The sequence below is a fragment of the Hypanus sabinus genome, chromosome 2 (assembly GCF_030144855.1).
Source record: "Hypanus sabinus isolate sHypSab1 chromosome 2, sHypSab1.hap1, whole genome shotgun sequence".
Classification (NCBI taxonomy): domain Eukaryota; kingdom Metazoa; phylum Chordata; class Chondrichthyes; order Myliobatiformes; family Dasyatidae; genus Hypanus; species Hypanus sabinus.
Window position 1 is genome coordinate 206,990,193 of NC_082707.1, and position 13,456 is coordinate 207,003,648.

The 13,456-nt window shown below is 44.0% G+C and overlaps 1 protein-coding gene across 1 annotated transcript in view; it reads left to right on the forward strand.

The window, feature by feature from the left end:
• Positions 1 to 11,186, forward strand: part of LOC132389992 (alpha-1-antiproteinase-like) — a 129,852-nt gene extending 118,666 nt beyond the window's left edge. The window contains exon 5 of the mRNA XM_059962574.1: positions 10,692 to 11,186. Within this exon, the coding sequence (XP_059818557.1) occupies positions 10,692 to 10,880 (189 nt within the window). The 3' untranslated portion in view covers positions 10,881 to 11,186. The remainder of the gene's footprint in view (positions 1 to 10,691) is intronic.
• The last annotated feature ends 2,270 nt before the right edge of the window (positions 11,187 to 13,456 follow it).

Genomic DNA, 13,456 nt, shown 5'->3' on the forward strand with positions numbered 1-13,456 from the left:
TACTGTCTGTGTTCTATCTGAAGGACCTGTTCAGGGTCTGTACTCTCTGTGTTCTATCTGAAGGACTGTTCAGGGTCTGTACTGTCTGTGTTCTATCTGAAGTTCCTGTTCAGGGTCTGTACAGTCTGTGTTCTATCTGAAGGAGTGTTCAGGGTCTGTACTGTCTGTGTTCTATCTGAACGTCCTGTTCAGGGTCTGTACTGTCTGTGTTCTATCTGAAGGACCTGTTCAGGGTCTGTACTGTCTCTGTTCTACCTGAAGGACTGTTCAGGGCCTGTACTATCTGTGTTCTATCTGAAGGACCTGTTCAGGGTATGTACTGTCTGTGTTCTATCTGAAGGACCTGTTCAGTGTCTGTACTATCTGTGTTCTATCTGAAGGACATGTTAAGGGTCTGTAGAGTCTGTGTTCTATCTGCGGGACCTGTTCAGCAGCTGTACTGTCTGTCTTCTATCTGAAGGACCTGTTCTTGTGCTGTACTGTCTGTCTTCTATCTGAAGGACATGTTCTGGGTCTGTACTGTCTATGTTCTACCTGAAGGATCTATCAGGGTCTGCACTGTCCCTGTTCTATCAGAAGGGCCTGTTCAGGGTCTGTACTGTCTGCGTTCTATCTGAAGGACCTTTTCTTGTGTTGTACTGTCTGTGTTCTATCTGAAGGACCTGTTCAGGGGCTGTACTGTCTGGGTTCTATCTGAAGTACCTGTTCAGGGTCTCTACAGTCGGTGTTCTATCTGATGGACCTGTTCAGGGTCTGCACTGTCTGTGTTCTACCTGAAAGACAATTCACGGTCTGTACTATCTCTGTTGTATCTGCAGGACCTTTTCAGGGTCTGTACTGTCTGTGTTCTATCTGAAGGAGTGTTCAGGGTCTGCACTGTCTGTGTTCTATCAGAAGGACCTTTTCAGGGTCTGTACTATCTGTGTTCTATCTGAAGGAGTGTTCAGGGTCTGCACTGTCTGTGTTCTATCTGAAGGACATGTTCAGGGTGTATACTGTCTCTGTTCTACCTGAAGGACCTGTTCAGCGTCTGCACTGTCCGTGTTCTATCAGAAGGACCTTTTCAAGGTCTGTACTGTCTGTGTTCTATCTGAAGGAGTGTTCAGCGTCTGTACTGTCTCTGTTCTACCTGAAGGACCTGTTCAGCGTCTGCACTGTCCGTGTTCTATCAGAAGGACCTTTTCAGGGTCTGTACTATCTGTGTTCTATCTGAAGGAGTGTTCAGCGTCTGCACTGTCCGTGTTCTATCAGAAGGACCTTTTCAAGGTCTGTACTGTCTGTGTTCTATCTGAAGGAGTGTTCAGCGTCTGTACTGTCTCTGTTCTATCAGAAGGACCTGTTCAGCGTCTTTACTGTCTGTTCTCTATCTGACGGACATGTTCTTGTGCTGCACTGTCTGTGTTCTATCTGAAGGACCTGTTCAGGGTCTGTACTGTCTGTGTTCTATCTGAAGGAGTGTTCAGGGTCTGTACTATCTCTGTTCTATCTGAAGGACCTGTTCAGGGTCTGTACTGTCTGTGTTCTATCTGAAGGACTCTTCAGGGTCTGCACTAACAGTGTTCTATCTGAAGGACCTGTTCAGGGTCTGTACTGTCTGTGTTCTATCTGAAGGACTGTTCAGGGTCTGTACTGTCTGTGTTCTATCTGAAGGACCTGTTCGGGGTCAGTACTGTCTGTGTTCTATCTGAAGGAGTGTTCAGGGTCTGAACTGTCTGTGTTGTACCTGAAGGACTGTTCAGAGTCTGTACTGTCTGTGTTCTATCTGAAGGACCTGTTCAGGGTCTGTACTGTCTGTGTTCTATCTGAAGGACCTGTTCAGGGTCTGTACTGTCTGGGTTGTACCTGAAGGACTGTTCAGAGTCTGTACTGTCTGTGTTCTATCTGAAGGACCTGTTCAGGGTCTGTACTGTCTGTGTTCTATCTGAAGGAGTGTTCAGGCTCTGAACTGTCTGTGTTCTATCTGAAGGAGTGTTCAGCGTCTGTACTGTCTGTGTTCTATCTGAAGGACCTGTTCAGAGTCTGAACTGTCTGTGTTCTATCTGAAGGTCCTGCTCAGGGTCTGTACTGTCTGTGTTCTATCTGAAGGAGTGTTCAGGGTCTGAACTGTCTGTGTTCTATCTGAAGGACCTGTTCAGGGTCTGTACTGTCTGTGTTCTATCTGAAGGAGTCTTCAGGGTCTGAACTGTCTGTGTTCTATCTGAAGGACCTGTTCAGGGTCTGTACTGTCTGTGTTCTATCTGAAGGAGTCTTCAGGGTCTGAACTGTCTGTGTTCTATCTGAAGGAGTGTTCAGCGTCTGTACTGTCTGTGTTCTATCTGAAGGACCTGTTCAGGGTCTGTACTGTCTGTGTTCTATCTGAAGGACGTGTTAAGGGTCTGTACAGTCTGTGTTCTATCTGAAGGACCTGTTCTTGTGCTGTACTGTCAGTGTTATATCTGAAGGACCTGTTCAGGGTCTGTACTGTCTGTGTTCTACCTGAAGGACCTCTACAGAGTCTGTACTGTCTGTGTTCTATCTGAAGGACCTGTTCTTGTGCTGTACTGTCAGTGTTATATCTGAAGGACCTGTTCAGGGTCTGTACTGTCTGTGTTCTACCTGAAGGACCTCTACAGGGTCTGAACTGTCTGTGTTCTATCTGAAGGAGCTGTTAAGGGTCTGTACTGACTGTGTTCTATCTGAAGGACCTGTTCAGGGTCTGTACTGTCCGTGTTCTATCTGAAGAACCTGTTCAGGATCTGAACTGTCTGTGTTCTATCTGAAGGACCTGTTCAGGGTCTGTACTGTCTGGGTTGTCCCTGAAGGACTGTTCAGGGTCTGTACTGTCTGGTTTCTATCTGAAGGAACAGTTCAGGGTCTGTACTGTCTGGGTTCTATCTGAAGGACCTGTTCAGGGTCTGTACTGTCTGGGTTGTACCTGAAGGACTGTTCAGCGTCTGCACTGTCTGGGTTCTATCTGAAGGAACTGTTCAGGGTCTGTACTGTCTGGGTTGTACCTGAAGGACTGTTCAGGGTCTGCACAGTCTGTGTTCTATCTGAAGAACCTGTTCAGGGTCTGAACTGTCTGTGTTCTATCTGAAGGTCCTGTTCAGGGTCTGTACATTCGGTGTTCTATCTGAAGGAGTGTTCAGGGTCTGAACTGTCTGTGTTCTATCAGAAGGACCTTTTCAGGGTCTGTACTATCTGTGTTCTATCTGAAGGAGTGTTCAGGGTCTGCACTGTCCGTGTTCTATCAGAAGGACCTTTTCAGGGTCTGTACTATCTGTGTTCTATCTGAAGGAGTGTTCAGGGTCTGCACTGTCTGTGTTCTATTTGAAGGACATGTTCAGGGTCTATACTGTCTCTGTTCTACCTGAAGGACCTGTTCAGCGTCTGCACTGTCCGTGTTCTATCAGAAGGACCTTTTCAAGGTCTGTACTGTCTGTGTTCTATCTGAAGGAGTGTTCAGCGTCTGTACTGTCTCTGTTCTACCTGAAGGACCTGTTCAGCGTCTGCACTGTCCCTGTTCTATCAGAAGGACCTGTTCAGGGTCTGTACTGTCTGTTCTCTATCTGACGGACCTGTTCTTGTGCTGCACTGTCTGTGTTCTATCTGAAGGACCAGTTCAGGGTCTGTACTATCTGTGTTCTATCTGAATGTCCTGTTCAGGGTCTGTACTGTCTGGGTTGTACCTGAAGGACTGTTCAGAGTCTGTACTGTTTGTGTTCTATCTGAAGGACCTGTTCAGGGTCTGTACTGTCTGTGTTCTATCTGAAGGACCTGTTCAGGGTCTGTACTGTCTGTGTTCTATCTGAAGGACTGTTCAGGGTCTGAACTGTCTGTGTTCTATCTGAAGGAGTGTTCAGCGTCTGTACTGTCTGTGTTCTATCTGAAGGTCCTGCTCAGGGTCTGTACTGTCTGTGTTCTATCTGAAGGAGTTTTCAGGGTCTGAACTGTCTGTGTTCTATCTGAAGGACCTGTTCAGGGTCTGTACTGTCTGTGTTCTATCTGAAGGAGTGTTCAGGGTCTGAACTGTCTGTGTTCTATCTGAAGGAGTGTTCAGCGTCTGTACTGTCTGTGTTCTATCTGAAGGACCTGTTCAGGGTCTGTACTATCTGTGTTCTATCTGAAGGACGTGTTAAGGGTCTGTACAGTCTGTGTTCTATCTGAAGGACCTGTTCTTGTGCTGTACTGTCAGTGTTATATCTGAAGGTCCTGTTCAGGGTCTGTACTGTCTGTGTTCTACCTGAAGGACCTGTACAGAGTCTGTACTGTCTGTGTTCTATCTGAAGGACCTGTTCTTGTGCTGTACTCTCTGTGTTCTATCTGAAGGAGCTGTTAAGGGTCTGTACAGTCTGTGTTCTATCTGAAGGACCTGTTCAGGGTCTGTACTGTCTGGGTTGTCCCTGAAGGACTGTTCAGGGTCTGTACTCTCTGTGTTCTATCTGAAGGAGTGTTCAGCGTCTGTACTGTCTGTGTTCTATCTGAAGGACTGTTCAGGGTCTGTACTGTCTGAGTTCTATCTGAAGGACTGTTCAGGGTCTGTACTGTCTTAGTTCTATCTGAAGGACTGTTCAGGGTCTGTACTGTCTGAGTTCTATCTGAAGGACCTGTTCAGTGTCTGTACTGTCTGTGTTCTATCTGAAGGACCTGTTAAGGGTCTGTACAGTCTGTGTTCTATCTGAAGGACCTGTTAAGGGTCTGTACAGACTGTGTTCTATCTGAAGGACCTGTTCTTGTGCTGTACTGTCTGTGTTATATCTGAAGGACCTGTTCAGGGTCTGTACTGTCTGTGTTCTACCTGAAGGACCTGTACAGAGTCTGTACTGTCTGTGTTCTATCTGAAGGACCTGTTCTTGTGCTGTACTGTCTGTGTTCTATCTGAAGGACCTGTTAAGGGACTGTACTGACTGTGTTCTATCTGAAGGACCTGTTCTTGTGCTGTACTGTCTGTGTTCTATCTGAAGGACCTGTTCTTGTGCTGTACTGTCTGTGTTCTATCTGAAGGAGTGTTCAGGGTCTGTACTGTCTGTGTTCTATCTGAAGGACCTGTTCAGGGTCTGTACTGTCTGTCTTCTATCTGAAGGACCTGTTCAGGGTCTGTACTGTCCGTGTTCTATCTGAAGGAGTGTTCAGGGTCTGTACTGTCTGTGTTCTATCTGAAGGACTATTCAGGGTCTGTACTGTCTGTGTTCTATCTGAAGGACTGTTCAGGGTCTGTACTCTCTGTGTTCTATCTGAAGGACTGTTCAGGGTCTGTACTGTCTGTGTTCTATCTGAAGGACCTGTTCAGTGTCTGTACTGTCTGTGTTCTATCTGAAGGACTGTTCAGGGTCTGTACTGTATGTGTTCTATCTGAAGGACTGTTCAGGATCTGTACTGTCTGTGTTCTACCTGAAGGACCTGTTCAGGGTCTGTACTGTCTGTATTCTATCTGAAGCACTGATCAGTGTCTGTACTGTCATTGTTCTATCTGAAGGAGTGTTCAGGATCTGTACTGTCTGTGTTCTATCTGAAGGACTGTTCAGGGTCTGTACTGTCTGTGTTCTACCTGAAAGTCCTGTTCAGGGTCTGTACTGTCTGTGTTCTATCTGAAGGACTGTTCAGGGTCTGTACTGTCTGTATTCTATCTGAAGGACCTGTTCAGTGTCTGTACTGTCAGTGTTCTATCTGAAGGAACTGTTCAGGGTCTGTACTGTCTGTGTTCTATCTGAAGGAGTGTTCAGGGTCTGTACTGTCTGTGTTCTATCTGAAGGACTGTTCAGGGTCTGTACTGTCTGTGTTCTATCTGAAGGACCTGTTCAGTGTCTGTACTGTCAGTGTTCTATCTGAAGGAACTGTTCAGGGTCTGTACTGTCTGGGTTCTACCTGAAGGACCTGTTCTTGTGCTGTACTGTCTGTGTTCTATCTGAAGGACCTGTTAAGGGTCTGTACTGTATGTGTTCTATCTGAAGGACTGTTCAGGATCTGTACTGTCTGTGTTCTACCTGAAGGACCTGTTCAGGGTCTGTACTGTCTGTATTCTATCTGAAGCACTGATCAGTGTCTGTACTGTCATTGTTCTATCTGAAGGAGTGTTCAGGATCTGTACTGTCTGTGTTCTATCTGAAGGACTGTTCAGGGTCTGTACTGTCTGTGTTCTACCTGAAAGTCCTGTTCAGGGTCTGTACTGTCTGTGTTCTATCTGAAGGACTGTTCAGGGTCTGTACTGTCTGTATTCTATCTGAAGGACCTGTTCAGTGTCTGTACTGTCAGTGTTCTATCTGAAGGAACTGTTCAGGGTCTGTACTGTCTGTGTTCTATCTGAAGGAGTGTTCAGGGTCTGTACTGTCTGTGTTCTATCTGAAGGACTGTTCAGGGTCTGTACTGTCTGTGTTCTATCTGAAGGACCTGTTCAGTGTCTGTACTGTCAGTGTTCTATCTGAAGGAACTGTTCAGGGTCTGTACTGTCTGGGTTCTACCTGAAGGACCTGTTCTTGTGCTGTACTGTCTGTGTTCTATCTGAAGGACCTGTTAAGGGTCTGTACTGTCTGTGTTCTATCTAAAGGACCTATTATTGTGCTGCACAGTCTGTGTTCTATCTGAAGGACTGTTCAGGGTCTGTACTGTCTGTGATCTATCTGAAGGACCTGTTCAGAGTCTGAACTGTCTGTGTTCTATCTGAAGGAGTGTTCAGGGTCTGGACTGTCTGTGATCTATCTGAAGGACTGTTCAGGGTCTGTACTGTCTGGGTTGTCCCTGAAGGACTGTTCAGGGTCTGTACTCTCTGTGTTCTATCTGAAGGAGTGTTCAGCGTCTGTACTGTCTGTGTTCTATCTGAAGGACTGTTCAGGGTCTGTACTGTCTGAGTTCTATCTGAAGGACTGTTCAGGGTCTGTACTGTCTTAGTTCTATCTGAAGGACTGTTCAGGGTCTGTACTGTCTGAGTTCTATCTGAAGGACCTGTTCAGTGTCTGTACTGTCTGTGTTCTATCTGAAGGACCTGTTAAGGGTCTGTACAGTCTGTGTTCTATCTGTAGGACCTGTTAAGGGTCTGTACAGACTGTGTTCTATCTGAAGGACCTGTTCTTGTGCTGTACTGTCTGTGTTATATCTGAAGGACCTGTTCAGGGTCTGTACTGTCTGTGTTCTACCTGAAGGACCTGTACAGAGTCTGTACTGTCTGTGTTCTATCTGAAGGACCTGTTCTTGTGCTGTACTGTCTGTGTTCTATCTGAAGGACCTGTTAAGGGACTGTACTGACTGTGTTCTATCTGAAGGACCTGTTCTTGTGCTGTACTGTCTGTGTTCTATCTGAAGGACCTGTTCTTGTGTTGTACTGTCTGTGTTCTATCTGAAGGAGTGTTCAGGGTCTGTACTGTCTGTGTTCTATCTGAAGGACCTGTTCAGGGTCTGTACTGTCTGTCTTCTATCTGAAGGACCTGTTCAGGGTCTGTACTGTCCGTGTTCTATCTGAAGGAGTGTTCAGGGTCTGTACTGTCTGTGTTCTATCTGAAGGACTATTCAGGGTCTGTACTGTCTGTGTTCTATCTGAAGGACTGTTCAGGGTCTGTACTCTCTGTGTTCTATCTGAAGGACTGTTCAGGGTCTGTACTGTCTGTGTTCTATCTGAAGGACCTGTTCAGTGTCTGTACTGTCTGTGTTCTATCTGAAGGACTGTTCAGGGTCTGTACTGTATGTGTTCTATCTGAAGGACTGTTCAGGATCTGTACTGTCTGTGTTCTACCTGAAGGACCTGTTCAGGGTCTGTACTGTCTGTATTCTATCTGAAGCACTGATCAGTGTCTGTACTGTCATTGTTCTATCTGAAGGAGTGTTCAGGATCTGTACTGTCTGTGTTCTATCTGAAGGACTGTTCAGGGTCTGTACTGTCTGTGTTCTACCTGAAAGTCCTGTTCAGGGTCTGTACTGTCTGTGTTCTATCTGAAGGACTGTTCAGGGTCTGTACTGTCTGTATTCTATCTGAAGGACCTGTTCAGTGTCTGTACTGTCAGTGTTCTATCTGAAGGAACTGTTCAGGGTCTGTACTGTCTGTGTTCTATCTGAAGGAGTGTTCAGGGTCTGTACTGTCTGTGTTCTATCTGAAGGACTGTTCAGGGTCTGTACTGTCTGTGTTCTATCTGAAGGACCTGTTCAGTGTCTGTACTGTCAGTGTTCTATCTGAAGGAACTGTTCAGGGTCTGTACTGTCTGGGTTCTACCTGAAGGACCTGTTCTTGTGCTGTACTGTCTGTGTTCTATCTGAAGGACCTGTTAAGGGTCTGTACTGTCTGTGTTCTATCTAAAGGACCTATTATTGTGCTGCACAGTCTGTGTTCTATCTGAAGGACTGTTCAGGGTCTGTACTGTCTGTGATCTATCTGAAGGACCTGTTCAGAGTCTGAACTGTCTGTGTTCTATCTGAAGGAGTGTTCAGGGTCTGGACTGTCTGTGATCTATCTGAAGGACTGTTCAGGGTCTGTACTGTCAGTGTTCTATCTGAAGGACTGTTCAGGGTCTCTACTGTCTGTGTTCTTTCTGAAGGACCTGTTCAGAGTCTGAACTGTCTGTGTTCTATCTGAAGGACCTGTTCAGGGTCTGTACTGTCTGGGTTGTACCTGAAGGACAGTTCAGAGTCTGTACTGTCTGTCTTCTATCTGAAGGACCTGTTCAGGGTCTGAACTGTCTGTGTTCTATCTGAAGGACCTGTTCAGGGTCTGAACTGTCTGTGTTCTATCTGAAGGACCTGTTCAGGGTCTGAACTGTCTGTGTTCTATCTGAAGGACCTGTTCTGGGTCTGTACTGTCTGTGTTATATATGAAGGACCTGATCAGGGTCTGTACTGTCTGTGCTCTATCTGAAGGACTATTCAGAGTCTGTACTGTCAGTGTTCTATCTGAAGGACTGTTCAGGGTCTGTACTGTCTGTGTTCTATCTTCCAAGAGCACAGTTGGCACTCGCGCAGGAATAATTTTCATGTTGTGGCCTGCACACAGAAACCAAATGTGCACTAAACCTGAACATGATTAGTTGTTTCCCTGTAAATGACAACCTTCTGGTACCATGATAGCCCGCTGGTTAGCTCAACGCTTTACAGTACTGGTGACCCATTTCATTGCTAACGCTGCCTCTGAGGAGTTTGTACATTCTCCCTATGACCACATGGATAGTCTCTGCATGCTCTGGTTTCTTCCCACTGTCCAACGATGTACCGGTTAGTAAGTTGCGGGAGTGTGGAATGAGCTGCCAGTACAAGTGTTGCATGTGTGCTCAATTTCAATGCTGAAGAGAAATTTGGATGGGTAATGGATAGTTGGGGTATGGAGAGCTATGTTCCTTGTGCAGGTTGATGACAGTAGGCATTTTAAATGGTTCTGTATAGAGCAGATGGGCCAAAGGGTCTCTGTACTGTAGATTTCTATGTCTTTATGACCCTAGGCTTGGAATAAGGGCTTGATTGGAGGCACAGCTCTATGGGCCAGAAGAGCCTATTCCACATTGTATAGCAATAAATAAATTAGTAACTAACTTCAATAATATACATCTGCATACCAACCCCATGTCAGTGAGAACACCAGTGAAATTTTAACTGATGAATTCCAAACATTTGGAAAAGAATGGTAGCTTGGGGCATTCCAGAGTTCGGAGTTCAGAGTTCAAGGCCAATGCTGTCTGTAAGGAGATTGTACTTCCTCCCTGTGAACACATGGGTTTACTTTGGGTTACCTGGGGTTCCCCCCAAAGCCTAATGTCACGCTAGTTAGTAGGTTAATTGCTCATTGCAAATCAGTTCAAAGTAAATTTGTTATCACAGTACATATATGCCACCACATACAACCCTGAGATTCATTTTCTTGTGGGCATATTCTATAAATCCAAGAACCACAATAGAATCAATGAGAAACTGCACTGAATAGGATGAACAAGCAACCAATGTGCAAAGGAGCACAAGATCTGTATATGATGGTGGAGAATCTTGGTCGCTTGTGTTCAGGTGTCTGATGTTGTGGCAGTCACCAAGCTTGCCAATGTTTCAGCAGTCTCGGTGACATCCTCAGTGCGCAGTTGTTGGTGTTTCTCTCTGTGAGTGCTTGTGTTTATGTAGACCCCTGTCACTTGCTTTGATCCTGATTGGCTAGCCCTTCAGTTGACCTTTGAAATATATTGCCTCACATTTCTTAAGAGCCTCGAATGCTGATGAAACATCTGCAAGCTAATAACATAGCAACATCAAAAAATAATCTGTGCAAAAACAAAAGGGAATATAATAATAACTATACATATATAAGCAATAAATATTGAGAGCATTTTAAATTAAGTCCATAGGTTGTGGGAACATTTGAAACTTAGGATGAGTGAAGTTATCAAGAGCTTGATGGTTGAGGTGTAATAACTCTTCATGAACCTGATAGTGGGGGTCCTGAGGCCCCTCTACCACCTTCCTCATGGCAGCAGCAAGAAGAGAGCATGTCCTGGATGGTGAGTGGCTGACTGCAAATGTAATTATGCTGGTGTTAAATCTGTGGGTTAGGTTTAGGGTTCAGTTCAGGGTTAATTATCGCTAAATAGTTAAATAGGCAGTTTGAATAATTCAGGCCTAAAACACAACAACACTGTTTTTGTAAATTGTAAGATATTAGTCATATTTAGTAATAAAGTATTTGGCAAATCTATGTGACTTATAAATTGGATGTTTTTGTTATAAATCCATTTTGATGTGTTTTTTTGCCTCTGTAGGTGATGCAAAGGGCTATGCTGAAAATAGATGAGAGAGGAACAACGGCTAGTGCATCTACAACCATTGAACTAACCCCAATGAGTGTTCCCTTGGAGTTCAAATGTGACAGACCTTTCTTGTTACTAATTGCTGATAACCAACTCAAGAGCGTCATATTTGCTGGGAGAGTGGCAGACCCCACAGCTTGATCACAGAATCCACACCATCACAAAACTTGTGCCTCTCCAGATGGAAAACTACTCAGTTACTTCTAATGCTTAAACTTATAACATTTAAATATTGGGAGTTGACTAACATAATTTAGCATGTCGGTTTTCTTTGTAATAGGTTAACATGTCAAGCATTGACTGAGGACATTTCAAGTCATATTAAACCCTTCAACAACATCCAAATTAACAAAACATTTCAAATTTAGACTTCTTGATTGTTATGATTTGCTTAATACATATTTGACTGAATAACATGATTCATATTAAAGTAGAAATTGCACCTGATCTTTACTAGTTGAGTTTGTTATTGGTTTTACTTCAAACCTCTTCTTCAACTTACTCTTGTAGACATTTATTTCAAGAATAAGAGTCACAGGAAGATTTACAAATTGTATAAATGATCCATTTATCCTCAGGCACTCAGTAAAAATGCAATAAACATGAGAGATTCTACAGATACTGGAAATCTTGAGCAACATGCACAAAACACACAAAATGTTGGAGAAACTCAGCAGGTCAGGCAGTGTCTATGAAATGAATAAACAATGTATGTCTCAGGCCCAGGCCACACCAAGTGGCTGGGAAAGGGAAAAAGGAATCTGAAAGGAGAGGAGAATGGACCATGGGAGAAATGGAAGGAGGAGGGGCATCAGGGAGAGATGAAGGCAAGTGAGAAGAAATAAGAGGCCAGAGATGGGAAAAGAAGAGAGGAGGAGGGATTTTTTTTATCAGAAGGAATGATGTTCATGCCATCAGGTTGGAGGCTACACAAGTCAAGTCTATTGTCAATTAATTATATACCTGTATATAATGCATATAACCATGTTATATATATATATAGCAATGAGACATTTCTTCGAACCAGGTTAGTACACATAACAGGGTAACTCATGAATAGAAGGATAAATTCTACAGATGAATCACACATAAATAACAAATTGAAATATGTATTAATATTAAATATTGTAAGGTAAGATTAACTAGTGACTCAGAATATGATGTGGCAAGGAGTTCAGAAGCCTAATAGCCTGGGGAAAGAAACTGATTCTCATCCAGACCCAGAGGAACATGAGGTATTAGTCCTCCATCCTGAGAGTGGCCTCATCATAGTAAAAGAAGAGGACATGGATCGACCTATCAGAATGAAAATGAGAATAGGGATAGGAATTAAAATGGTCCCACTATCGCAGTTCAGTCAAACAGTGGCTAATGAAAGGAGAAAGGTTATCACATTTTTGTTGAAAATGCAAGACGTGGTGAATCTGGAGTGGCAGAATATCCGTTGGAGGAACTCACTGGGAAACTCTGGCAGAGCTTTTGTATAATTTAGACAGAGAATGGTGAATCTGTAAAATTCTTTGCCACAGGCTTTGGAGGTCAAGTCTTTATGCATATTTAAGGCAGAGTTTAAGCAACACCCTTGTAAGCTTAGTGTCCAAGGATACACATTGTATCGAAATAACATGCGGGCCAGCAAAGGGAGTGGTGTGACTCTGTAATTTTGTTAAACAAGATTGAAAGAGAATAGAGGAAGTTTACAAGGATGTTGCTGGGACTGGAGGACCTGAGTTATAAGGGAAGATTGAATATGTTAGGACTTTATTCCTTGGAACCATAAGACCATAATGTATCGGAGAGGAATTAAGCCATTTGGCCCATTGAGTCTACTCTATCGTTTGATTGGGGCTGATACATTTATCCTCTCCACCCCATCTCATGCCTTCTCCCCGGAAATCTTCTTGCTCTGACCAATCAAGAATCTATTAAACTCTTTCTTAAATATACATAAAGACTTGGCCTTCACAGCTGTCTGTGGCAAAGAATTCTACTGATTCACCACACTCTGGCTAAAGAAATTCCTCCTCATCTCCTTTCTAAAAGGATTCCCCTTTAATCGGAGGCTGGTTCCTCTGATCCTAGACTCTCACACTATAGGAAACATCCTATCCACATCCACTCTATCAAGGCCTTTCAACATTTGATAGTTTCAACTAGGTCATCCCATATTCATCTGAATTCTGGTGAATACATGCCCAGATCCATCAAATGCTCATCATGTAACAAACCAATTCATCTTGGAATCATTTTCATGAATCTTCTTTGAACCCTCTCCAGTTTCTGCACATCCTTTCCCAGATAAGGGGCCTCACCAGTGCTTTATAATTCGTCAACATTACATCCTTGCTTTTATATTCCAGTTCTTTTGAAATGAATGTTAACATAGTATTTGCCTTCCTCACCACAGACCCAACCTGCAAATTAACCTTCAGGGAACCCTGCACAAAGGCTCCCAAGCCCCTTTGCACCTCGGGTTTTAGAAATTTCTCTCCATGTAGGAAATAGTCTACACTTTTATTTATTTTACCAAAGTGCAATACCATACACTTTCTGACACTCTCCTAATCTGTCCAAGTCCTTCTGTAGCCTCTCTATTTCCTCAAAACCACCTGCCCCTCCACCTATCTTCGTATCATTGGCAAACTTTGCAACAAAGTTATCAATTCCATCATCCAAATTACTGACATATAACATTAAAAGAATCAGTCCCAACACCG